Source organism: Miniopterus natalensis, chromosome 22 (assembly GCF_054644295.1).
Source record: "Miniopterus natalensis isolate mMinNat1 chromosome 22, mMinNat1.hap1, whole genome shotgun sequence".
Classification (NCBI taxonomy): domain Eukaryota; kingdom Metazoa; phylum Chordata; class Mammalia; order Chiroptera; family Miniopteridae; genus Miniopterus; species Miniopterus natalensis.
Genome location: NC_142102.1, coordinates 3,274,809 through 3,297,558, shown reverse-complemented (window position 1 = coordinate 3,297,558; position 22,750 = coordinate 3,274,809). Strand labels below are relative to the sequence as shown.

The 22,750-nt window shown below is 45.9% G+C and overlaps 2 protein-coding genes across 11 annotated transcripts in view; one reads left to right on the top strand and one right to left on the bottom strand.

Moving 5' to 3' along the window:
• MEF2A (myocyte enhancer factor 2A) overlaps positions 1-8,568 on the top strand; it is an 82,463-nt gene extending 73,895 nt beyond the window's left edge. For all 10 annotated transcript variants that reach the window (XM_087829163.1, XM_087829167.1, XM_087829159.1 and 7 more), the window contains 2 exons: positions 3,027-3,153; positions 4,691-8,568. In XM_087829163.1, coding sequence (XP_087685289.1) covers positions 3,027-3,153; positions 4,691-5,057 — 494 coding nt within the window. In that variant the 3' untranslated portion in view covers positions 5,058-8,568. The remainder of the gene's footprint in view (positions 1-3,026; positions 3,154-4,690) is intronic.
• Positions 8,569-16,402: 7,834 nt separating this feature from the next.
• Positions 16,403-21,598, bottom strand: LYSMD4 (LysM domain containing 4). The gene is made up of 2 exons (XM_016200461.2): positions 21,134-21,598; positions 16,403-18,905 (listed from the first exon to the last, which is right to left on the bottom strand). Exons 1-2 carry the CDS (start codon positions 21,413-21,415, stop codon positions 18,294-18,296), a joined length of 894 nt encoding a protein of 297 aa, XP_016055947.2. The 5' UTR covers positions 21,416-21,598; the 3' UTR covers positions 16,403-18,293.
• Positions 21,599-22,750: the final 1,152 nt, after the last annotated feature.

The following is a 22,750-nucleotide window of genomic DNA, read 5'->3' as shown; positions in this document are numbered from 1 at the left end:
GAGACCCTAGTGTGCAGCACCCCTCCTTTAGGTTTGCTGCTCTGAGGACTGGCAGACACCTGTGTGGTTCCCCTATGTCACCAGCTGAGCCAGACATCTGATGCTGCGAAGGAAGGAGGTACAGGGAATGGTTATAACCGTGCCTTCAATTATTCAGATACTGCAGTGCAGGGAATGGACTCTGATTCCGTAAGTGGACTGTAACAGAGATCATCACATTGTAGACTTCAGGGTAAACACTTGAGCTTGGTGCTTTCAAACTGCTGTCTGGAGCTCCCTGAGGGGCGCAGAGCCAGTGATATGTTTGCTGCTTTAATTCCAAGTTGTTCTTTTAAACAGAAACAACTTTAAAAGGTTTTATCAAAAATGAAAGTCTCTTAGGAAATGTCCACTACGTTTTCCAACAGTCAATATGAAAAAATGTCCAAATCCACCAACTGCAAATCTGGAGGCAAGCTAGGGACCCGGCATTCACGGACACACTCAGAGCACTCATCACCAGCGAGAGGAGACAGCTCAGACCTGTTGGTAAATATGGAGGGGAAGCCGGAGGTTACCAGTTGATATTCTGAGCCAGGAGAGTGCAGGAGAAGAGGGGAACCTGCGAGCTGGAGTGGTCAGGAGGATTGGCTGAGAAGACGGGGACTGAACTGGGTGTCAAAGTTAGATAAGTTTACTGAGCATTTCATGACAGGCTTTTCAATATACTTTTTATTTTTCAATTACAGTTGACATGAAATATCTTAGGTTCATGTGTACAGCATAGTGGTGAGACATTTATATAACTTGTGATCACCCCAATAAATCTAGCACCCCTCTGACACCACACACAGTTATTACAGTATTAATGACTGTTCTTCCCTGGGTATTTCCTAACTGCCAATTGTACTTGAGTCCCTTCACCTTTTTCAAAAAGCCCTCAAACCCCCTCATCTGGCAACCACCAAAATGTTTTCTGTGTCTATGGGTGTTTTTATTTGTTCATTTATCCTGTTTTTTGATTCTACATATAAGTGAAATCACATGGTATTTGTTTCTCTGACTTGCTTCACTCGGCATAACGTCCTCCAGGTCCCTCCGTGTTGGTAGGGTTTCATTCTTTTTATGGCCGAGTCCTACCCCATTGTATAGATGCCCCACTTCTTTACCCGGCCGTCTATCGATGGGCACTTGGGCTGCTTCCATAGCGTGGCTGTTGTAAATAAGACTGCAGCGAACATAAGTAGGGACAGATCTTTTCAAATTAATGGCTTGGCTTTCTTTGGATAAATACTCAGAAGTGGAATTGCTGGGTCATCGTAGAGTAGCTCTATTTTTAATTTGTGGAGGAAACTCCATACTGGTTTCCACGGTGGCTGCACCAGGAGATAAAACGCTGTGCTCACCTCCTCCCACAACCCCATCAAAATTATCCAGCAGCCATCGAGAACCACCTGAAGACTAGCCAGACACAATTCCTACAGCTAAGGATATGAAACGGCAGCGACGCGGAACAGGCAGGTCCCACGCGTGTGGTGCGCTAAGAATCAGGAGGGGTATCTCGGCTACAGAGGTTCCCCAAGAGAGTGAGGGGTCCCAGCCCAGGGTACCAGTGCTGGGAAGCAAGGCCCCACACATCTGGCTGTGAAAGTGGGCGACGCAGTCCCTCCGAGGGAGATGGAGGGCTGCTGGGCTCCCAGGTGACCTGTCAGGCCTCAGCACCAAGGCGGCAGTTCTACAAGCGCCTTTTCTTAGGCTCTTGGCCATCTGTCCTCTTCAGGAAGTTTCTCGCCCAGGTCCTGTGGCCATCTTTTCATTGGATTGTTTCCCTTGCCTGAGATGATCAGAAAAAATACTAAGAAATGTCAGACTTTACTGCCTGTGTTTCCTTCTGGGAGTTGTATGGTGTTGAGTCTAATCCGTTTTGAGTTTATTCTTTCTTGTATGTGGTAGAAGGAGGTCGTCCAGTTTCATGGGTTTTCTACGTGTCTGTTGTTTTCCCAGAGCACTTACTGAATAGAGCGCCCTTACTCCATCGTAGGCTCTTGCCCCTCCGTCAGATGTTAATTGCCCATCCAGGTGTGGGTTTATTTCCGGGCGCTCCGTTCTGTCCCAGTGACTGGTGTTTGCTTTTATGCCAGCGCCATCCTGTGTGTGTGCAGCCCTGCGGTAGTTTGACATCAGGCAGTGTAATACCGCCGACCCTTCTCCTTTCTCAGCGTTGCTTGGTTGGTCAGGGTCTTCTGTGGTTCCGTATACATTTTTGGATTGTTTGTTCTAGCTCTGTGAAAATCGCCATTCAATTGCTTTTTAAAAAAGTTAATTCGCTGGGAAGACCAACTGCTTTAAACACCTCTCTTGAGATATGAATAAGTTACAAGTAGACGAGTTTTTGGCGCCTCTTTCAGACAAGTGTTAATGAGGAACTGAAATAGCTGTGTGTGAATTATCACAAATGTCCCAAGTCTGGGTCAGAGTGATTATGACTGAAGTATTCATATAACATGACCTGCATTATGCTCTGTAACAAAGTTTTTTCATGAAGTTGAAAATATTGTGCTTGCAATCGGGGTTGTTAGACAAAAGTCCCGGTACTTTGAACAAATGGAATGGATTGTGCAAGAACGTATTTACTGTCTGGCACTAAGCTTGGCACCTGTGAGAAGGGGACTGTGGCTCCTGTTCCCCCACTGCTTTGGGAACATAAAACTTGCTGATAGGGACTCAGGTCCGCATGAGCTGGAGGTGTGAGTTTATGGGGGGCGGGGTCGCATAGGGACAGCCTTTAGCGATGGCCTGTTTATTATTTTCAAGTCTGGAAAATCAACTTTTTGGGTACAGAGTTGAAACTTAGCTACATTTGTCTGGGGTTATTCCAATAAACTAGGTCTGTAAACCTCCCAAAAGAAACGATTTTGTGTGTTAGACCCTGAAGTGTGTTGTTCTGTTACGAAGTATCTGGCTTCTCTCAACCTAGGAACTTCTGAAGCTCCGATGTATTGAAAAGCCGCTTTGGCCCCCAAGCAACGTTTCCTCCTCCTTTTTAGATTACTCGCTGACTAGCGCGGACCTGTCAGCCCTGCAGGGCTTCAACTCCCCAGGAATGCTGTCCCTGGGACAGGTGTCGGCCTGGCAGCAGCACCATTTAGGACAAGCAGCCCTCAGCTCTTTGGTGTGAGTAACCCGAAGTCTTCCCCAGCCTCTCTCCCTTTTTCTGTCAGTCGGTCTTCGGCTCTGCTGGCTTCCGCGTGAATTTCGCACAGGGACTGGGCTGTTCCCTAGCGTCGTGAGGCGGGCGGCCGGCCGGCCGGGTCTGCTGTGCTGCCCCCTTCTGCTTCTGCTGGGTTTGGGTCGCCCAAGGGTTTGGAGAAAAATTTTATTTCCAGGGCTCTAGGTATTGGCGTGGATACTGAGCACATGAGGCTTTCCCTCCGTTAGGAGATCCAGGGAGGGAGGCCTCTCATAGGGACGTGCTGAGGGGGAGACTCAGTGTCTAAGGGGTGCTGGGCACGGCTGTCCCCCATATGCGCCCCCTTCTGCTGACCCACCCAGAGTAAGCTGCCTGCTCCCACTATTTCCCAACCCCTGAGCCCGATTCCACTGAGAGGAGGCAGCTTGAAGACACTCAGCTCAGGCCCGCTCACCACGCTTCTCTCAGCGGACAGACAGGAAAGTGAGCCGAGCCCTTTGCTTTCTCTCAGGCTCGTAGGGGAGGAAGGAGGGGTGTCTTGTGGCAGATCCCCGCCGGCCGCACACCTGCACCTCCCCAAGGGAGCGCTGCGTGGGCCGGGCGGGATTACACAGGCGGGGCCAAAGGTTTCGGGCTGGGAGGAGGCTAAGCACAGAAGTTTATGCCTGTTACTTGCCATGTGAACGACTGTAAACCTACTTCTGCCCCACCCTGTAAGCGAGAAGGGTTTGGCGGTGCGCAGGGGGGACCGGACACCGCTAGCAGGAGGGAGAAAGGACAGTAGTAGCGGGACCAAGGGTAGGTCCATGGAGCAGGTGGGGGACGGCATAGCACACCCAGCTGGCCGCCCATGCTCAGGACACTAGGGACACCCAGCCTCCTACCCTGAGGTCCCCGGAGGGACCTGGCTGAGCAGACCCTTTCGTTCCTGCGCTGGTACGGGGGTCGGGGTCGTGTTGGGGAGCGGGCCGTGGACGGAAACCCTCGGGCCGGTGCTGAGCCTCCTCAATGAACATCATAAAAACAGCCCTGCAGGAGGGGGGCGGCTTGGGCTCAGCCGGTGCGCACCCTCCTGCGCCACTGAGCGCGCTGCTCACCTTTCTGAGACTCTGCTCAGCGCTGCCGTGAGCCTAGACGACGTGCCTGTCACGGGGCCGGAGCAGAGAACAAACTGAGGAAGCAAAGGACGGAGCAAACTTTGAGTTGCCATGTTCCCTAGTGTCCCTAGTGTTTGGTGCGTGCGCAGCCTTAAGCGCCGACCCTGTGTTGATGCTCCAGCTTTAAAAGCGCCAAGGGTAAGGGCAGAACTGGCCACTAGACGTCTCAGCTGGACTGTTTTGGGGGTTTTCCCTGCCAGGGAGATGGGATTTCTTTTGGGGCCAAGCACTGAAAGAAATGAGCAAAACCAGCCTTGGGGCCTGACAGTCAGACTGGGCTCGTCCCAGTCAGGCGCTGTCTGAACTGTCATGCGTTCGGGCAGGTCTGCCCTCAGCCTATCTAACTTTTTTTTTCCCCCCTCAGTTCTGGAGGGCAGTTATCTCAGGGTTCGAATTTATCCATTAACACCAACCAAAACATCAACATTAAGTCAGAACCAATCTCACCTCCCCGGGATCGAATGACCCCTTCAGGCTTCCAGCAGCAGCAGCAGCAGCAGCCGCCGCCACCGCCACCACCGCCAGTGTCACAACCCCCCCAGGCCCGGCAGGAAATGGGGCGCTCCCCTGTGGACAGCCTGAGCAGCTCGAGCAGCTCCTACGACGGCAGCGACCGGGAGGATCCACGGGGGGACTTCCACTCTCCAATTGTGCTGGGCCGACCCCCAAACGCTGAGGACAGAGAAAGCCCTTCTGTGAAGCGAATGAGGATGGACGCCTGGGTGACCTAAGGCTTCCCGCCTGTGGCTGGTACTGTTACTGCAGTGAACTGCCCTGCGTATCTAAATTGGCCGGTAAGGACATGAGGTAAAGCTATTTATATGTACATACATACATACAGACCCCTTTACATGTATGTATGTGAGTGTGGGTGTGTGTTGCATACACAGAATCAGGCACTTACCTGCAAACTCCTTGTCGATCTGCAGATGTGCGTCCCATGGCAAACCAAGCACCTGTAGGCAGAGTCTAGTCTGGCACCTCCCTGGATTTTATTGTTCCATAAAATACCCCGTTTTTGCAGAGAAACGTGTACCCGTATATAACTCCCCCACACTAGCTTGCGGAAACTAGAGGGCCCCTCCTTGTTTTATTTAACTGTGCAGTGACTGTAGTACTTCAGAAAAATGCTTTGTAGAACGGAGCAGTAGAAAAGCAGGAACCAAGAAAGCAATACTGTACATAAGATGTCATTTATATTAACTACCCAACCTGGCATGGGTCTCTTTTGCAAAGGGGTGCATGGTAAAGGGCTGTTGATATTAAAAAAAACAAAACAAAAAAAGCCCCACACGTAACTGTTTTGCACGTGCAAAAATGTATTGGGTCAAAGAAGTGATCTTTAGCTAATAAACGAGAGAATAGAAAACGCATGAGATCTTCAGAAATACTAGCCTAGAACTATAGAGCATTAACAAAATAAATTAATATATTAAGTTATAATTGGAATATGTCAGAAGTTTCTTTTTACATTCATATCTTAAAAATTAAAGAAACTGATTTTAGCTCATGTATATTTTATATGAAAGAAAACACCCTTATGAAATTGCTGACTATATATAAAATTATATTCACTACTTTTGAAAACATTCTGCTATGAATTATTTATATAAGCCAAAGCTGTATGTTTCAATTTTTTTTTTTTTTTTTTGAGAATAGCTTTATCTTGTTTTAACTTTTTAGTTTTGTTCTAAGAGGGAAAAAAAAAATATCTTGCAAGCAGAACCTTGGAAAAAAAAAGCCATGAACACTTATTATTCTATATATAAATTAAAAGTTGAGCCAAACTCTTCCTGTATATAGCATCTTAAATATATTATCACCTTCGATGTAAGTACCTATGTATTGTATGGTCACCAGATTAAAAAGTATATTTTTGTGGATTTGCCGCCAATTTGGGGGGAAAAGGCGAGATCCTTATTAAGTAGAGTATTCACTGTTTAATATTTACTATTTTGTTAAATATACTGTACTTTGGATTTTAATTATTAGCCCAGTCTTTTCAGAGGATTGTATAACGGGGTTTCTCCCCTCACTGGTGGTGAATGTGTGATGTTGCATTGTAATCTTTGTGCTGTATGGGTTGAGCATCATTATATATTTTATATGTGTACATAAATAGCAAAGTGGCAAAAAAAAATTGGTGTTAAGTTCATCCTGCATAAATATAAATGTGTTGTAACAGATTTTATAAGGCGTTATTTAAAACTTGCCTTTTGTGAGGAAAAATATAGAAGCAGCTGACCTAACTTAATTTAGAGAAAATGGCAAAATAGATGAGCACAAAGGTTTTATAAGTGGTAAATGATTAGGGAAACCCTCGCTGGGCAGGGACCTTTCCTGCCGGTCACGAGCTCTGCACAGAAGCGGCACTTCCATGGCAGAGACTCTCAGTGCAGATCTGGGCCCGACGCGCCACCCTCAGCTTAGATTCTGACCAAGGCCTTACTCCTATAGGAGGACAGCGAGTTCGTTCGTCCACTTTCTGGGCTTGTGCCATGAACAAAATTCAAAGTCCTGTATATCTATCTTTTACCATAGATTTTTAAATACTTTTCCTGAGAAACTCAAAATAAGGGTTGAAAAATGCTATTTTGTATTTTAAACTTAATACCGAGCAGCTAGCTACCTACGATTTGTACTTACATTTTGTTTTCCCCCCAAATTGCATTCCTTTTGACGTTTTCCTCATGCTATTTGTGACAAATCATCAGCCAGGTTTTCTGACTGACACACAGCTGCAAGCGGGATTCTGTCTTAATGACAGTCCGGGTCGTCCATTTTGATAGAGGCCAAACAAGGGAGAGTGACATGCTCGCCCCTCGCGTCAGTACAGGCACACGGCTCATTTGGAAAGGATTCGTTTTTCTTTAAAATGTTCTTCCTCACGGGCACATCTGCAAGGTCTCGCCTAATTGAAACCACAGTCTCCCGACCCTGAATTTCCAAGATAATCCTTACCACTTGTAAGCCACCTACAGCTTTGAGAGCGCTGGGTGACCCGCGCGTTATCATTTATGCATGTCCATGAACTTCTGCTGTACATTGGAATAGGAGTTACCACAGTCACATTTACTGTCTATTTTCTTGTGTGCCTTATGAGATGGCTTTTCTGACTGTACTCAATAGTCTTTCTTTCTATGCAGGTTTATAATCAGTACAACTACTGTTTTCTAAAATAATATTACACAAGGCTCGGAGTTTGTATTTCAATCACAATGACCAAGGAACAATGTATTCCATTTTCAGGAACTGAATATTAGACTGTTAACCCTTTCCCATACGCGCAGTGACAGGGAGCATATGGACTTGACAGACACTCCTCACCATGACACCATGTACGAACACACATCTGGTGGAAACCAACTCAGACTGGGCAAGACACTGGCAGGGTCACTTAGAACCTACATTTCTTACCCTTTTAGACTCATGTGTTTTGTACGACACCATCACGAGAAAAATGTATCCATTCAGATGAAGTATTTTATTACTAAAAGACAAAAACAAAAAAAGCTTAGAGTGAATTGCACTGGTAAAGTACGGTTTCCAACCGCTGTGCTTCCTTCAGGACCCTCATCTGACAGAGAGAGTGAAGGTCACCATTGTATGTCTACAGACGGTCCCAACCAAAACTCCATCTTTTGAGCCCTAATTATGTCCATTGTGTTAGAGACTAAATCAGGGGTTTGTTCTAGAAGAACACGTTTTACCATTTCCTTTAACCAGAAGGACAGCTAGTAAAGCATTCACACGTTTTCTGTATTAACCATCGTGCGCACAAGAAATACATAGTAAATAGGGAACCAGAAACTCCTGGCGTCGGATCATAAGGAGCTAGATGATTAGAATGTGAACAAAGATTTTACAAATGTAAAACTTTTATTTCTCTGTAGAAACTTTCTTCACTTTGCTGTGCAAGAAGACACTGCTTTGCTATATTTAAAATGGCTTTTTTAAAAGAGATTTATGTATTTGGTAAATGTTTGTAGTCAACAGTTCACACAGAAGCTGTACACGGTTTGATCATGTAAAACCGTTTGGCGGCACAAGCTGGACTTTGTTGCCATCCTTGAGATGAAAAATAAGTTAATCTCAATTTTTCCCTGATGTGTTTTTTCTTCATTATACAATAAATATTATAGTGAACTTTTTATCAAATGGTTAAGAAAATGCTAGAGGTTGTTGTAAACTATTTGTATCCTGCACTCACTACAGTAAAGACGGACTGGCTTTTCCTGTGTACTCCAGACTCTGTCATGTTTGCCACCCAGCCCCTCTCCTGTGCCCTTCACAGAGGCCTTTCCCCCGGCAGCTGCCCTCTCCTCCCTCGGGGACAAGGTCAGGCAACCGCTGCAGTGCCCACCAGCCTCACCCTCCGGGCTGGCCCTGGACCCTTTAGGAAGCAGCCAGCGAGCCAGTCCCCAGCACTGGACACTGCTGTTGAGTCCATTAAACCCACCCAGGCTCTCAGGTGGTGGCATGTCCTGCAGAAGTCACTCTGAGTGCGGGCTGAGGTGAGGAAGGGGGGTGGCTCTCAGGAGAGTCTGTTTACTCGTTTTCCCCAAAATGCATACATAATACTGAGCTGGGGGCAGCAGGAGAGAGATACACTAAATGAATTTTATTTTTAAGAGAGAACCGTGCAGTGGCAAGTTTTTTCTCTCCGACTTACCTTCTAAGCCTAGCTAAGCAGATTTTTGCTGTCAATTAAATTAAAAGCTAAATTTTTATGCTGGTTTTACTTGCAGGCTACAGTGAGGCTATTCGTGGGTTTTGAAAGCTGGTTGAGTCCTGTGGCTATAAATACTCTAATCACACCTGCAGCTATTTAAAATCAATTCCTTGCGATTTCCTAGTTAGCTCCCATGAGTGCCTTCCTCTAGGCTTTATCCTGTTTTTAAGCTGATTCTGCTTGACTGGCACCAGCCAACAAAAGGATTTTTCAGTTGGAGCCCTGTGCCAGCTGGATGGCTTCGGCCTGTTCCGCCTGCCTGTGCAGTGGCTCACGGGGTCAGAGTGCCACTCAGTTGTGGAACTGAGGAGAAAAGCAGTGTTTCCCCCCATCTTCCTCGAGATGGAGGAGGCTCTACAGAGGCACTGAAACACCAGGGAGAGGGGCTCCTGGGCGCTGCATGGCCCACGGCCATCAGGCAGCACACTGCGCACTGGGAAAACCCTGATCCCACCTGTCACCCTGGGAGCTGAGGACAAGCTCTTCCCAGCAGGCAGCTCAGACAACATGTCCTAGACTCTAGTCACCTCCTTAGACAAATCACCTGCCTGCTCCGTCTCTACCATAGCAGATGAATGTTGCTGGGGGGGGAATCAGTTATACTAACTGGCTTCACTGTATAACCCCGCTGCCCCTTTTTACCTTTTTTAAGTCTCTCTTTAACTTTCCATGTATTTGTCACCCACCTTCCCCTAATATTAACATTTACATAACCACAGTACCACTATGAGAACCAAGAAATTAACACTGATACAGCACTATTAATTAAATACCTTGTTGGAATTTCACCATTTTTTCTGCTAATGTCTGTGCCAGTCACAGGATCTTACATGGCATTTAGTCGTTACTTCCCTGCGACAGTTCCTCAGTCTTGTCTTTGAAAAGAAGACACTTTGGAAGAATACTGATCAGTTATTTTGAATAGTATCCCTCAGTGTGGATTTCTCATGTTTTACCTTGATTGGAATGAGTGTGTGCATTTGTGGCAAATATACCACCGCACTACGGAATTCATGGTGTCCATGTCTTAGGACAGGTGACGTGGTTTCTACTGGGTTTCTCCACTGTGAAGTTATCTTTCCCTTTGTAACCACTGAGTATCTCAGGGAGATACTCCAAGACTAGAAAGGTTTCTCAAACTTCCACTTACTAATTTTAGCATCTTGCTTGCAACAACTATTACTGTGGTATTTCCATACTACATTTGTTAATTGGACTACTACATTTGTTAATTGGACTTCTCTAAGGAAGAGCTGGCCATTCTCCCCACTTTTAAAATTGTTGATATCATTATGGACTCATTTATTTTACTCCATGGGTTATAATCTAGTACTATCATTACATTATTCCAGCTTTGCCCAGTAAGAGTTCCTTCTGCTAGATTCCTGTGTTCTTTGGAAAAGCCCCTCCACACTCACACTTCGTGGCATTTCCTTACTGCCCCAGTGCTGGATCTACAACTTCTCCAAAGAAGAAACCAAAAGGGAAATCAAGCTTCAAACAAATGAAGATGGAAATAATGCACAAAACCTACGGGATGCTACAAAAGTAGTTCTTAAAGGGGAGGTCTATAGTAATAAATGCATATATAGTGAACAGCAAAGATCTCAAACCTAAATTCACACCTCAAGGGACTAAAAAAAGAAGAAAATAAGTCCAAGCTTAGAAGGAAGGAAATAACAGTACACACAGAGGGGAAATAAATGAAATGGAAAAATAGGAAAAATAGAAAAATAGGAAAGATCAATGAAACTAAAAGCTGGTGTTTTAAAAAGATAAACTAGACAAAAAAATTAATTGAAATACATTACAACTGACACCACAGACACAGTGGAATCATAAGGCACTACTATGAAATAAATGCCAACAAATGGGAAAACCTAGATTAGATAGGTTTTATATTTGGAGGAACTTACCCATCAACACTGAATCAGGAAGAAACAGAAAATCTGAGATCAATACAGAGTAAGGAGACTAAATCAATAACCAAAGACCTCCCAACACAGAAGAAAAGCCCAGGACCACGTCCTTCCACAGGTGAATTCTATCAAATATTTAAAAGAATTCTTCCTAAAGAGTTCCAAGAACAAAGAGGGAACATTCCTAAACTCATTTTACAAGGCCAGTATTACCGTGATACCAAAGCCAGATAAGGACAACATAAGAAAAAATCATAGCCAATATCCCTGACGAAGACAGATGCGAACACTCTCAAAATAATTAGCAAATCAAATTCAAAGGCACAAGTGAGATCTATCCCTAGGATACAAAGATGGTGATATGCCACCTTAATAGAATGAAAAACATCATAGTGTCATCCCATAAGTGCAGAAAGCACATCTGACAAAATACAACATCATTTCATGACAAAAATGCTCAACAAACTGCGTAGAGAAGGGGACGTCCCCCGACATAATAAAAGGTGACAATCACAAGCCCACAGCTGATGTCACAATAGGGAAAAGCTGAAAGTTACTCCTCTAAGATAAGGAACAAGAAAAAGATGGTGACTCTTCCACTCGTGGCCAACATATTTTGGAAGCCATAGCCACAGCAATCAGGCAGCATAAAGAAATAGAGACTTTGAAGGGGGAGGGAGGCAACGGAGGAGATATCAGCTTCCCTGTCCCTGCCCCCCACCCAGATCTACGATTACCCACTAAACACAGACCAGGAAACCCAGGTTCAAAGTGAAAGGACAGACACTAAAAGAGCATGGGTAGCTACACAAAATCAGACAAAACTGACTTTAAGCCCAAAACGTAATTACATAAAGGGGGGTCAACATCTGCCAAGATCGATCATGGGATGCTGCAGCTCTAGGAGGGAATTTTATAATGATAAACACCCACATTAAGAAACAGGAAGGAGCTCAGGTAAACAACCTCACCTTACACCACAAGTTACTAGAGAGAGAAAGATAAACCCAAATTTAGTAGAAGGAAGGAAATAAAAAGACCAAAGGGGAAATAAATGGAGACCAAACAATAGAAAACAATAAAACTAGAAGCCAGTGTTTGGAAAAGATAAACACAAACCTTTAACTACAATGACTCAGAAAAACAGCAGACTCACCACCAGAAATGAAAAAGGAGGCATCAGGGCTGATACCACAGAAATACAAAGCATTTGCTTTGAATGAGCGACTGCTATGAACAATTACCCTTCAACAACTGGATAACCCAGAGGAAATGGGTAAATTTCTGTACACAGCCTACGAGGCTGAATCATGAAGAAAGAAACAATCTGAGCAGCCCGATACTTGGTAAGGAGACTGAGTCAGCGAGCAAAACCTCCCAACACAGGAAAACTCAGGACCAGGTTTCATTGGTGAATTCTAACAAATACTTTAACAAGGATTGTTGTTAATTATCTTTCAACTGTTCCAAAAAACTGAAGAGGAGGGAACACTCCTTAATTCATTTTACGAGGTGGGCATTACCTGGATACCAGAGCCAGAAAAGAACAACATAAGAAAATTATAGACCAATATCCCTGATGAATATAGATGGAAAAATTTGCAACAAAATATTAGCAAACCAAATTCAACAGCACATTTTAAAGGAGCCCTGTGATCAAGGGGGCTCCACCCCTGGACAGCAGGGATGGATAGTTCAACATACACAAATCAATCAGTGTGGTGCACCACCTTAACAATGAAATATAAAAATCTCATGATCACCTCAATAGATGCAGAAAAGGCGTTTGGCAAAATACAGGATGTCCCCCAAAAATGTAGACACACACTTTGAATAATTATAAAGGCAGTGTTTATTAAAATACATTTAACAGCTATCAGCTCTTAAAATGTGTATACATTTTTGGGGGATACTCTGTATATTTTTTCCTGATAAAAAATAGTAAAAGTCATCATAGTAGGAAATCAAGAAGTAAAATTGTCTCTGCTTGCAGATGAAATAATCTTTATACAAAAAATCCTAAAGACACTACCAAAAAACTGCTAGAACTAATCAATTCAGTAAAGTTACAGGATACAAAATCAAATACAGAAAACAATTGTTTCTATACACTAATAAAACACCTGAAAAAGAAAGAAAATACCATCAACAAGATGATCTAAACCAATTAAAAATTTAGATTTATTCCTAACCAAAGAGGTGGAGATTCTGTACGCTAAAAACTACCAGAGTTAGATGCAAGAAACAGAAAAGACAAACAAATGGGAGGTAACCCATGTTCATGGATCAGAGGAAGATTGTAAAAACTATCCACTACTTAAAGCCATGTGTAGATTCAGTGTATTCTGTATCAAAGTTCCAATGGCATTTCCACAGAAAAAACAATCCCAAATTTGTATAGATCCACAAAAGATTCTGAGGTAGCTCCAGCAATCCTGAGACAGACCACCAGCGGCATCACACGTCCTGATTTGATGCTGTACTGTAAAGCTCTAGTAACCCTAACAGCATGGCACTTGCATAAAAACAGACACTGAGATCAATGGATCAGAACTGGGTGCCCAGAAATAACTGCCTGCATATACCATCAACTAATATTGACAAGAGAGCCAAGAATACTCAGTTGGGGAAAAGACAGTCTTTTCAATAAATGGTGCTGGGAAAATGGGACAACCACATGCAGAAGAATGACACTGGACCCTTATCTTACCCACTTAAATAGGTAATTTCGAGACATTTTATGTAAGCTTCAGGGTAACCACAAGAAAACCTGCAGTAACCACACAAAAGAACATGATGAAGGCATGAAGTCAAAGCATATTAGTACCAAAAGACACCAACACACACACAAAAGACAGCAGGAAGCAATGGATCTATAAAATGAGCCAGAAAACAATTATATAAATACATGGAGAGGTATTCGGGCTGGGAAATTTAAGATTGTTAAAATTCCCATATTATTCCAAGTCATCTATAGATTCATGCTATCCCTATCAAGATCCCAATGGCATTTTTAAATTTTTTTTTTTTACAGAAGTAGAAAAAACAATACTAATTTATATGGAAGAACAAAAGACTCTGAATAGCCAAGGCAATCCTAACAAAGTATATGGCAAGGGACATCAAACTTCAATTTCAAGGTATATTATAAAGCTACAGTAATCAAAATAGTATGGTAATGGCGTAAAAACAGACACAAAGCAATGGAAGAGAACCAAGAGCCCAGAAATAAACACAGGCATAGTCAGGTAATATTTGACAAGGGAGCCAAGATACTCAATAGAGAAAAGACAGTCTCTTCAATAAATGGTGCTGGGAAAACTGGATATTCACATGTAAAAAATGAAAGTGGAACCCTATCTTACACCACTCACAAAAAATTACCTTAAAATAGGTTAAAGCCTTGAATGTAAGACCGAAAACCATAAAACTCCTAGAAAACAGGAAGTTACCTTTTTGACATTGGTATTGGCAATGATTTTTGGGTTATGACGAGAACAAGCTAGCACATCAAAAACAAACAAGTGGGACTACATCAAACTAAAAAGCTACACAGCAAAATAAACAATAAACAATAGAAAAAAGTACTTGCAAACCTTGTATATGATCAGAGGTTAATATCCAAAATGTATAAAGAACTCATACAACTCATCAGCAAAAAACCCCAAATAATCCAATTAAAAAATGAGCAAAGGACCTGAAGAGATATTTTTCCAAAGAAGTTGTACAAATTGCCAACAAGTACATGAAAAAGGTGCTCAACATCACCGATCATGCAACTCAAAACCACAATGAGATATCACCTGTTAGAATAGCTATCATCAAAAAGACAAGAGGCTCGGCTGGTGTGGCTCAGCAGTTGAGCATCAATCTAGGATCCAGGAGATTGAGGTTCGAATACAGGTCAGGGCATATGCCTAGGTTTCGGGCTCCATCCCCAGCAGAGGTGTACAGGAGGCAGCTGATCAATGACTCTCTCTCATCATTGATGTTTTTCTCTCTCTCCCTTCCTCTCTCTGAAATCAATAAAAAATATATTAAAAAGAAAAAAAGACAAAAGATAACAAAAGCTGGTAAGGATGTAGAGAAAAGGGATTGTAAACTGGTACAGCTACTATGGAAAACAGTGTGGAGGTTCCTCAAAAAATTAGAAATAGAACTACCATATGAGTGAGCAATTCCACATCTGGGATTATATCAAAGGAAAAGAAAACACTATGTCAGAGAAATAGCTGCACCCCCATGTTCACAGCAGCTTTATTTACAACAGCCAAGACAGAAAATCTAAGTGGCCATCAATGAATGAATGGACAAAAGTGTTACACAGACACACACGCACGTGCATGTGCACAATGAAATATTACTGTGCCATAAAAAAAAGGAAATCCTACCATTTGAGATGGATGAACCTTAAGGGCATTATATTAAGTGAAATAAGTCAGTCAGAGAAAGACATACAGTATGTTTCCACTTATATGTGAAGTCTTAAAAAAAAGATACAGCCAAGCTCATAGAAAAACAGGTCAGATTTGACGTTACCAGAGGCAGGGAAGAGGGGGAGGTGGAACTGGATGAAGGTGGTTAAAAGGCACAAACTTCCAGTTACAAGGTAAGTCCTGGAGATGTAATGTATAACATGACTATAGTTAACACACTATATTGTATACAGTCAAGTTGCTAAGAGTAAAGCTTAAGAGTTCTCATCACAAGGAAAAAACATTTTTTCCTTTTTCTCTTTTTTCTTGTATCTAAACTTACTGTGGTCATCATTTCACAACATATGTAAGTTAAGTCATTATGCTGTACACTTTAAACTTATACAGTGCTGTATTCTCAATAATACTGGGGGAAAAGGAAGAAAAATGCTGAGGTTCTATGAGCCGTCTTTACAGGGCTCACATCGTTCCCCCTCAAGCCCAGATGGGCCTCACAATTACCACAGAGGCAGCTTAGAGAGCTCCCCACCGGAGGCGGGGCTGTGGCGGCCTCAGCTGGGCAGCCCTGCTCCAGGTAACGCAGAGGATCCTGCTTAGACTCCGCAGCCTTGTCTCCCAGAGAAGAGGAGGAGCACCCCGTGCCTAACGGCACAGGCTCCCTACTGCTCTAGTTCAATGTTAAGCACCAGAGTTGAACCAAAAGGACTGAATCAAGCAAATTTAATAATTTATTTAAAACATGAACTACCCAAAGATACTAAAATATGTAGAAAGGGAACTTCACGGCATCCCGTGTCTGTGTAATAAAACCATTTTAAAGTACGTTATGCAGACTAATCAGCAAGATTGTGCGATAACCTTCACCTGTCTGGATAACCCTGGGTACAACCCCTGGACACGGACACCTTCATCTCCAATACTGTCCTATATCTTTTAGTTCTGAATTATCAACCCCCAAGCTTGGGGGGGAAAAAAAAAAGAGGAATCAATTTTCCTTCACAGAAGAAATTATTTTATTCCATTTGAAAAAAGTATAGAATACAGTTATTCATTCTTTGCCTAGCAAAAGTCATTTTCCCAGAGGACTCTGAGCCCCACCTGGTGAGGTAAATGGTGACAAACAGAGCCCTGTGGCCCTCAGGGGAACAGTAAGCAAATATTTGGCTGGAGAAGCAATCCCATGATCAACACACTTTTTGTAGCAAAAGTTCCCAAGTCCATTTTATCCAGAAGAACATTTTGCTTTTGAAGAGCACATTCAATTTTGAAGATAGTCCAAGTTTACTCATGGAACCCAGGGTGAACCATTTTCCACAAAACTCAGAAGAGAAAGAAATTGGGAGCCCATCTCAAGCACTCTTCTATTCTACCCCACTCCCTTCCTCTTCACAAGATCTTCTCAAGCTATCATTAGGCCTCATGTGCCAAATGCCTCTGACCATGCTCGCCCCGCCGCTCAGCATTTGTGCATGATGACCTCCCTGGAGACAGGCTTCTGAGGCTGAGTTTCCAGCCACTTCAGCCCATCACCCCTCAGTGGGATGAAGATGGGCTCCCACCAAAGCAGGCTGTCACCCCTTCCACCCCTGCTCCACCGCAGGGGCTCAGAGGCCAACCGATGCCCCCCCCCCACCCTCCGCACTGGGCACCATTGTTGAATGAATGGGAGAAGAGGGCAAACCTCAGGTGGACAGGCATCGGCCTCTTTCTATGGCTTTTCACAGCAAGGGTCACCTTTACACCCTCCGTTAAGTGTTTGCTCTTTTAACATATGAGCCACTGTATATAGAGTGCTATCCACCCAAAGAAATACACTGAGCCCTGGTCTCATCCTGTGGCTCTAGGATTCCTAAGAATGGAGTCAGGGGGCAGCAGGAAGCAGCAGTGTGGTGTTCTGCACCACACTTCCAGGTGCACGCAGGGGCTGCTGCTCGTGGGAATGCTGGGCTGGTGGCTGTTTGGCCTTATGCTGGGACCCCCATGACTGGCACTCAGTCTCTCTCCTCAGCTCCAGATGCTGGCCAGCAAGAGCTCCTTCAAAGAAAGCTGACTTGGGGGATCTAGTTAGCGAATGCTGTGGGATGTTCTTCAGGTGAAGCTGGGCACCAGCCCCCAAATGCTCTGCCAGGAGGCGCTGGCTACACATGCAGCAGCTTCAAACACACCTGCGTGTTGGAATAAGCAGCTCTAAAAGTATGGCAGGCAGAACTGCTGCTTGCTCAGTATTACAGCACTCGTGATGTAGGGCTTCTTTGATTTTAGAAGTGACGGTTGCCTCGGAAAGGCTAACTGGTAAGGCAAATATGAAGCCAGGTTTGTTACCATTATAATCTGTCACACTCTAAAAACAGAGTCACATTCACCACTGTTGGGTAGCACCTTTGTCAAGGAGACAGGAAACATATTCGTCAGAACCAGCCACCCCTCCAGAGCAGGCAAGGAACACTGCAAACACCCAGGTGACCGAAGCCGAGCCTAGGGGCTCCCACTCTGCAGGTCCATTGCCAAGGCCATTCTTCTCTGTCCCAGCACATCTAATTTGGGGGACCACAGAGTGCTACTGTGGAGACACACATGGCCAGTCCACTAAATGCCTTCAAAAACGGGCATGTCACGTGTGAATGTTCCTGTCACATTTATCTTCTGGATGCAGGAAGCTGAGGGTGTTGGGGTTTTGGCTCCACAACCTTGAATTAGGCAAGGACAGAGCACCGTCACACTATGAGGGTGTGTTAATTGAGAACACACTAGTGGCTTCTGAAACGTGTCCAAGTGCCATAGAAAAGTAAATGCAACACCCTGGGATATGGCCAATGTCAGCTGATGCGCATCAGGAGCTCAATTACACCAGCTGGCCTGATTCTTTAGAAACACCAATAGCTAGTTCCCTCCCCAGGTGGTCTGCCTGAGCTGGCTGGCTGGAGAAGGGGTGCTTGGCACTGGAATCGCTACTTTGGGGGCTTGCCCTGGAACTGCACTCACTGCCATCGAGCCATTGGGGACAGCAGTTGTGTTCACGCTGCTAGGAATCTCTCCAGTAGCTTGTATTTTAAAATAGACCAAATAAAATACTGGTAAAACAATCCCAATGAGAAGCATGATAAAAACAGCATTCCACCACTGAATTCCACAGTCTGCGCCGTTTGTCAGCGTCTTCGGAGGAGCTGGAAGTAGTGGCTGATCGGAGATCTCCCCGCAGTAACTGTCACTTATGAAGATTTCTGACTGCACCACTTGCTCAATATTCTGGTCAATGCCCTTAAAGAACTCCGTCAGTGAGCTGGACGGGGCACCAGTGCTTAGGGCTGCGCTGTCTTGGTCTGGCTGCTCCTCGAAGGTCACTCTGGTTTCTGAGGATGGGCTCAGGAGGGGTCTGAGTTCTTTGTGGGTCTCTGTTAGGATCCCATGGTTTTTCACTGGAATCTTAATAGATTTCAAAGCATATAAGTCTTGTTCTCTGATGAAGTTGTTGGCTTTCTTGATATCTGCAACCTAGGGAAGCCATGAAGACAAACATCACGAAATACATAAAGCTCCTTAGAACTAATATCTAAAAAGTGGTTCTTAACCTTTCTGGAGGATGGTCCAAGCCCACCCTGCTTAAGAAAATGGTGAGCACTGGAAAACTGCACCTACACATAAAGTTAGTTTAGGCTAAAGAATGTTGTTTCTGGCTTTAACTCAGCTTTTACAGCTTAATCATCAAAATTTCCTAAAGATTTACAAGTTTGAACAATTTAAGATCAGTTTTGAAAAAGGCTTTTTTTTTATTGTTTAGAGTGTGACTGCAAAACAATGCTTGTAGGTGAAACACAACCATGGTGGTAAAAAGAATGCCATTGCCCTACTTCTTTTAACTTTTGAGGCAACAGCGCCCCCATCTGGCTGCTCAGCCTCCAACATCAGAACCCAGTTAGCAGCTACACTACACTTGCATTCAGCAAAGGCAAAGCCCTAGCCAGAGGCACAGACACTCAGAACCTAGTTTACCAGTAATAATGCTTTAAGAGGTGTGCCCTCGTGATTTTAACATGTTTTCTTTTGCATGAGTACTGCATGGCATACATCACTTCGTATGATAAATAGAAGTATGCAGGGAATCACAAAGCAAGTTGGAAACTGTAGACTGAAATCTTCTTCCAATACAGTATTAGGACTCGAGGAGAAAGGAAGGCCACTATGAGTTTTATAAAGTAAAAGTTCATGACAAACACCTCCCACAATCAAACCTTAAGATTAAAGAGGGGAGAAAGTGTAAGTCAAAGACAAACCCTTCCTCAAGCTGATGTTTGGATTCTATGATTTTAACGTAGGAAGCCCACCCAGAGAGTGTAAACACGGCCAACAGACCTTTCAATAGAGCCTTATTCAAAACAATTAGCTCCACTATCTTAATTATGTAGCAACTGTTTTTAATCACCTAATTAAATTGGGGCGAGGTCATTTTTATGTCCTGGAGCTCAAGCATAAGGTGCTTGAGACCATTTTGTCTTTGTCCCTAACAAAGTAACAGCAATTTACTTTCAATAGGAAAACTGACCACTTATTGGAGGCATTATACGGTTTTCAGGGATTCATTCAACATCACCATTGCAAGGAGCTCACTCAGGTCTTTGTAGGGCAGGATTCATTTTTCAGTTCATGTTCATTAAACCATAGAGTATGCCTACAGAAGCTGATTATAACAGTCAAATGTATAAATTCAGTATAATTCAACAGCCACTATGTGTTTCTGGAGACCATCCTGTTTATTTCCCTGGGAAACACAATGCCCCACACATGTGTTTAACCATTTGAACCTTGTTACATCAATGACAGTCATTTTAAGGAGGAAAAGATTTTCAAAACAACTTGCTCAGGCAGCCTTTACAGAAAGCCATAGAAAGTTGTCCCATAGGGTCAGCAAAGCAAAATAAACAGTTTCAAACCAGGAGAAAATGCAGCAATTCTAGAAATACTTTCCTACTTACTTTGCCACTGTTAATCACTCTGAATGCTAAAGACATAATTAAAGAGAGAAACAGGGTTATATAGATACACAGCATACAAAGGCTAGATCATGCAGTTCCAAAAGACAGAAGGTAAAACTTTACCAATCAAATAATTACAACCAGCAAGAAAGGGGTCAGAAAGAAAAGTAGCCAAAAAATGCAAGCACTCCAAAGAAATCCTGGATAAATCTGCCTGGCGTCTCTGGCCCCATTAGGTCTTAAATAAAGCGTGCTCAAACAAAAAAGGTTTCAGAATCTCAGTTTGGAGGGACAGTGAAGAGTAGAAATACTCTGCAGCAAGGGGACAGTCCCATCACCCGAGATTCCTCACCCTCACTCTCCATGGCCCAGGCTAAACAGAGGAGTCCTTTCCTGCTTTGAGAGGCCTCTCCCAACCACCTGCCAGGGTCAGGAAGGGGCAGCAAGGGCTCCCGCTCGTCAGGGAGATCCTCTATCGGGGCTGGGGAACCTTTCTGCTGCCAAGGGCCATCTGGATATTTATAACATTCACAGGCCATACGCAATTATCAACTTAATTAGCCTGCTGTACTTGGTCGAACATTTAATTAACTCACCCCTCGATTTACTGAATTTCGAGTCCCGCCTGCAGTTGCCTTGGCAGGGCCAGACCAACCGATTTCATGTAAGGCCCTCGGGCTGCGCGTTCCCCACCGTGCAGTCCAAGCGGACAGGCCGCGGGCGCCCCTTCCCCTTCCCCGTGGGTCTTACTTTGCAGCCATACTGGAGGGCGAGCTTGTTGAGGCTGTCCTCCCGGGCCAGCTCCCGCTGCAGCAGCACGACGCTCCCCGCTCCCGGCCCGGGCGGGCGGCGGGCCCCCTTCTTCTGGCGCTCGGGGCCCCGGGGTCGCAGCGCCACGCGGCGGGGCTCGTCCTCGGAGGAGTCCCCCGAGTCCCCACTGCCGCTTTCAAACATGTACACCTGGCGGGTCGGAGTCCCACACACCATGGCCGGGCCGCGGAAGGTCTTGGTTAACACGCCCTTCTGCCTCATTTTCTTAACTGAAAACCAAACCCCAGGGTTAATTCCAAACAAGGCACATTCACTCCGCTGATAGGCGTCTCGTCAGAAACGACTCCTTCCCCGAATCACTGTAAACAGTCAAAAAGACAGCGGCCGTGCAAAAGCAACGTGTTTACGCTGAAACAGAGGGCGAGACATAGGCACGAAAAACGCCTTTTCCTCCCCCCTCCAACAGCATATTTTGCGCCAGAAACCACAAGCACCCCTCTTCTTCCCCCCCCGTCTTCGTCCACACCTGTGGCTCCCCAAAACCACAAACGTAGCCAAAAGCTTGTCTCCGCGGCCGCCAAGTAGTCAAGAGGGGGGAGAGTCCCGACCCGGAGCCGCCGTGGAAACCGCCCGGGCGGACTCGACTCACTGCCACGCGCCCCCCGAACCGAGGATGAACACTGGGCGCTTGGGAACGGCTCGCGTCGCGGGCCACGGGGGGCGGCGGGGGCGCTCCCGCGGCCTCGGAGTCGTCCGCCCGCTCAGGGCCCGCCGCCCGCGGGTTTTGCTTCCACTTCCAGCCGAGCCGCCGCCGCCGCCCTCCCGCCTCCGAACCCGCCCGGGAGCCCGGCAGCGCAGCCGCACGCGCGGGAGGGCCGGCCTGGCGGGGCCGGCGCCCGGGCCTCGGCAGCCGGAGGCGCGGCCCGTTGGGGGTCAGCCCGCGGCCCCCGCTCCCCGCCCCCCGTCGCCCCGACGTTCACCTGCGGCGGCCGGCGCCGCGCCGGTCCCTCCGAACTCCCGGCCTGCCAGCGACCCCGGAGGCGCCCAGGCCTCAGTGTCCCTCAACGTCTCTTCCGTGAAAGGAGACGGGGGCCCCCAAACGAGAACTGACAAAAACGGGGGGCGGCCCGCCTCTGCCTTAGACGGGCGGGGCCCCAACTCGCCACAAGGCACCACCTCTGACCTCCAACCCTAACCCCGACGGTCGCGGCCGCCGCCCCTCCAGCTGCAGGAGGACGGCCTGTCCCCCAGCCCCCCAGCGGGGCTGGGCCACCGCGTCGCAAGGGGGTTCGCTTAGCCCCGCCGACCGCGACCAAAATCACCTCAGAAAACCGCGGTACCTCAGCTCCCAGGATTCGCCGCGACCGCCGCCTGCGCCGTCGACACTGCTGCGCATGCCCATTGGCTGCGACTATCAGCGGTGCTCCGAGGGGGCGGGGACGGCGAGGCAGCCAATGACATCAGCGGTGGGCGGGCATTGGAACGAGTCTGGCTGTCCTGACGGGTCAGCACCGGACGAGCAGGGAGAGAGCCGCGTCCGGGGGGCGGGGCCGGGCAGGGCCTGGGGGCGGGGCGGGGCCTGGCCTGGGGGCGGAG

Excerpts from the sequence above, each read along its gene's own strand:
- LYSMD4 (XM_016200461.2), bottom strand. The coding sequence starts at position 21,415 with ATGAGGCAGAAGGGCGTGTTAACCAAGACCTTCCGCGGCCCGGCCATG. Across the intron at positions 18,906-21,133 it reads CCCTCCAGTATGGCTGCAAA|GTTGCAGATATCAAGAAAGC; the intron begins GTAAGACCCACG and ends TGGCTTCCCTAG.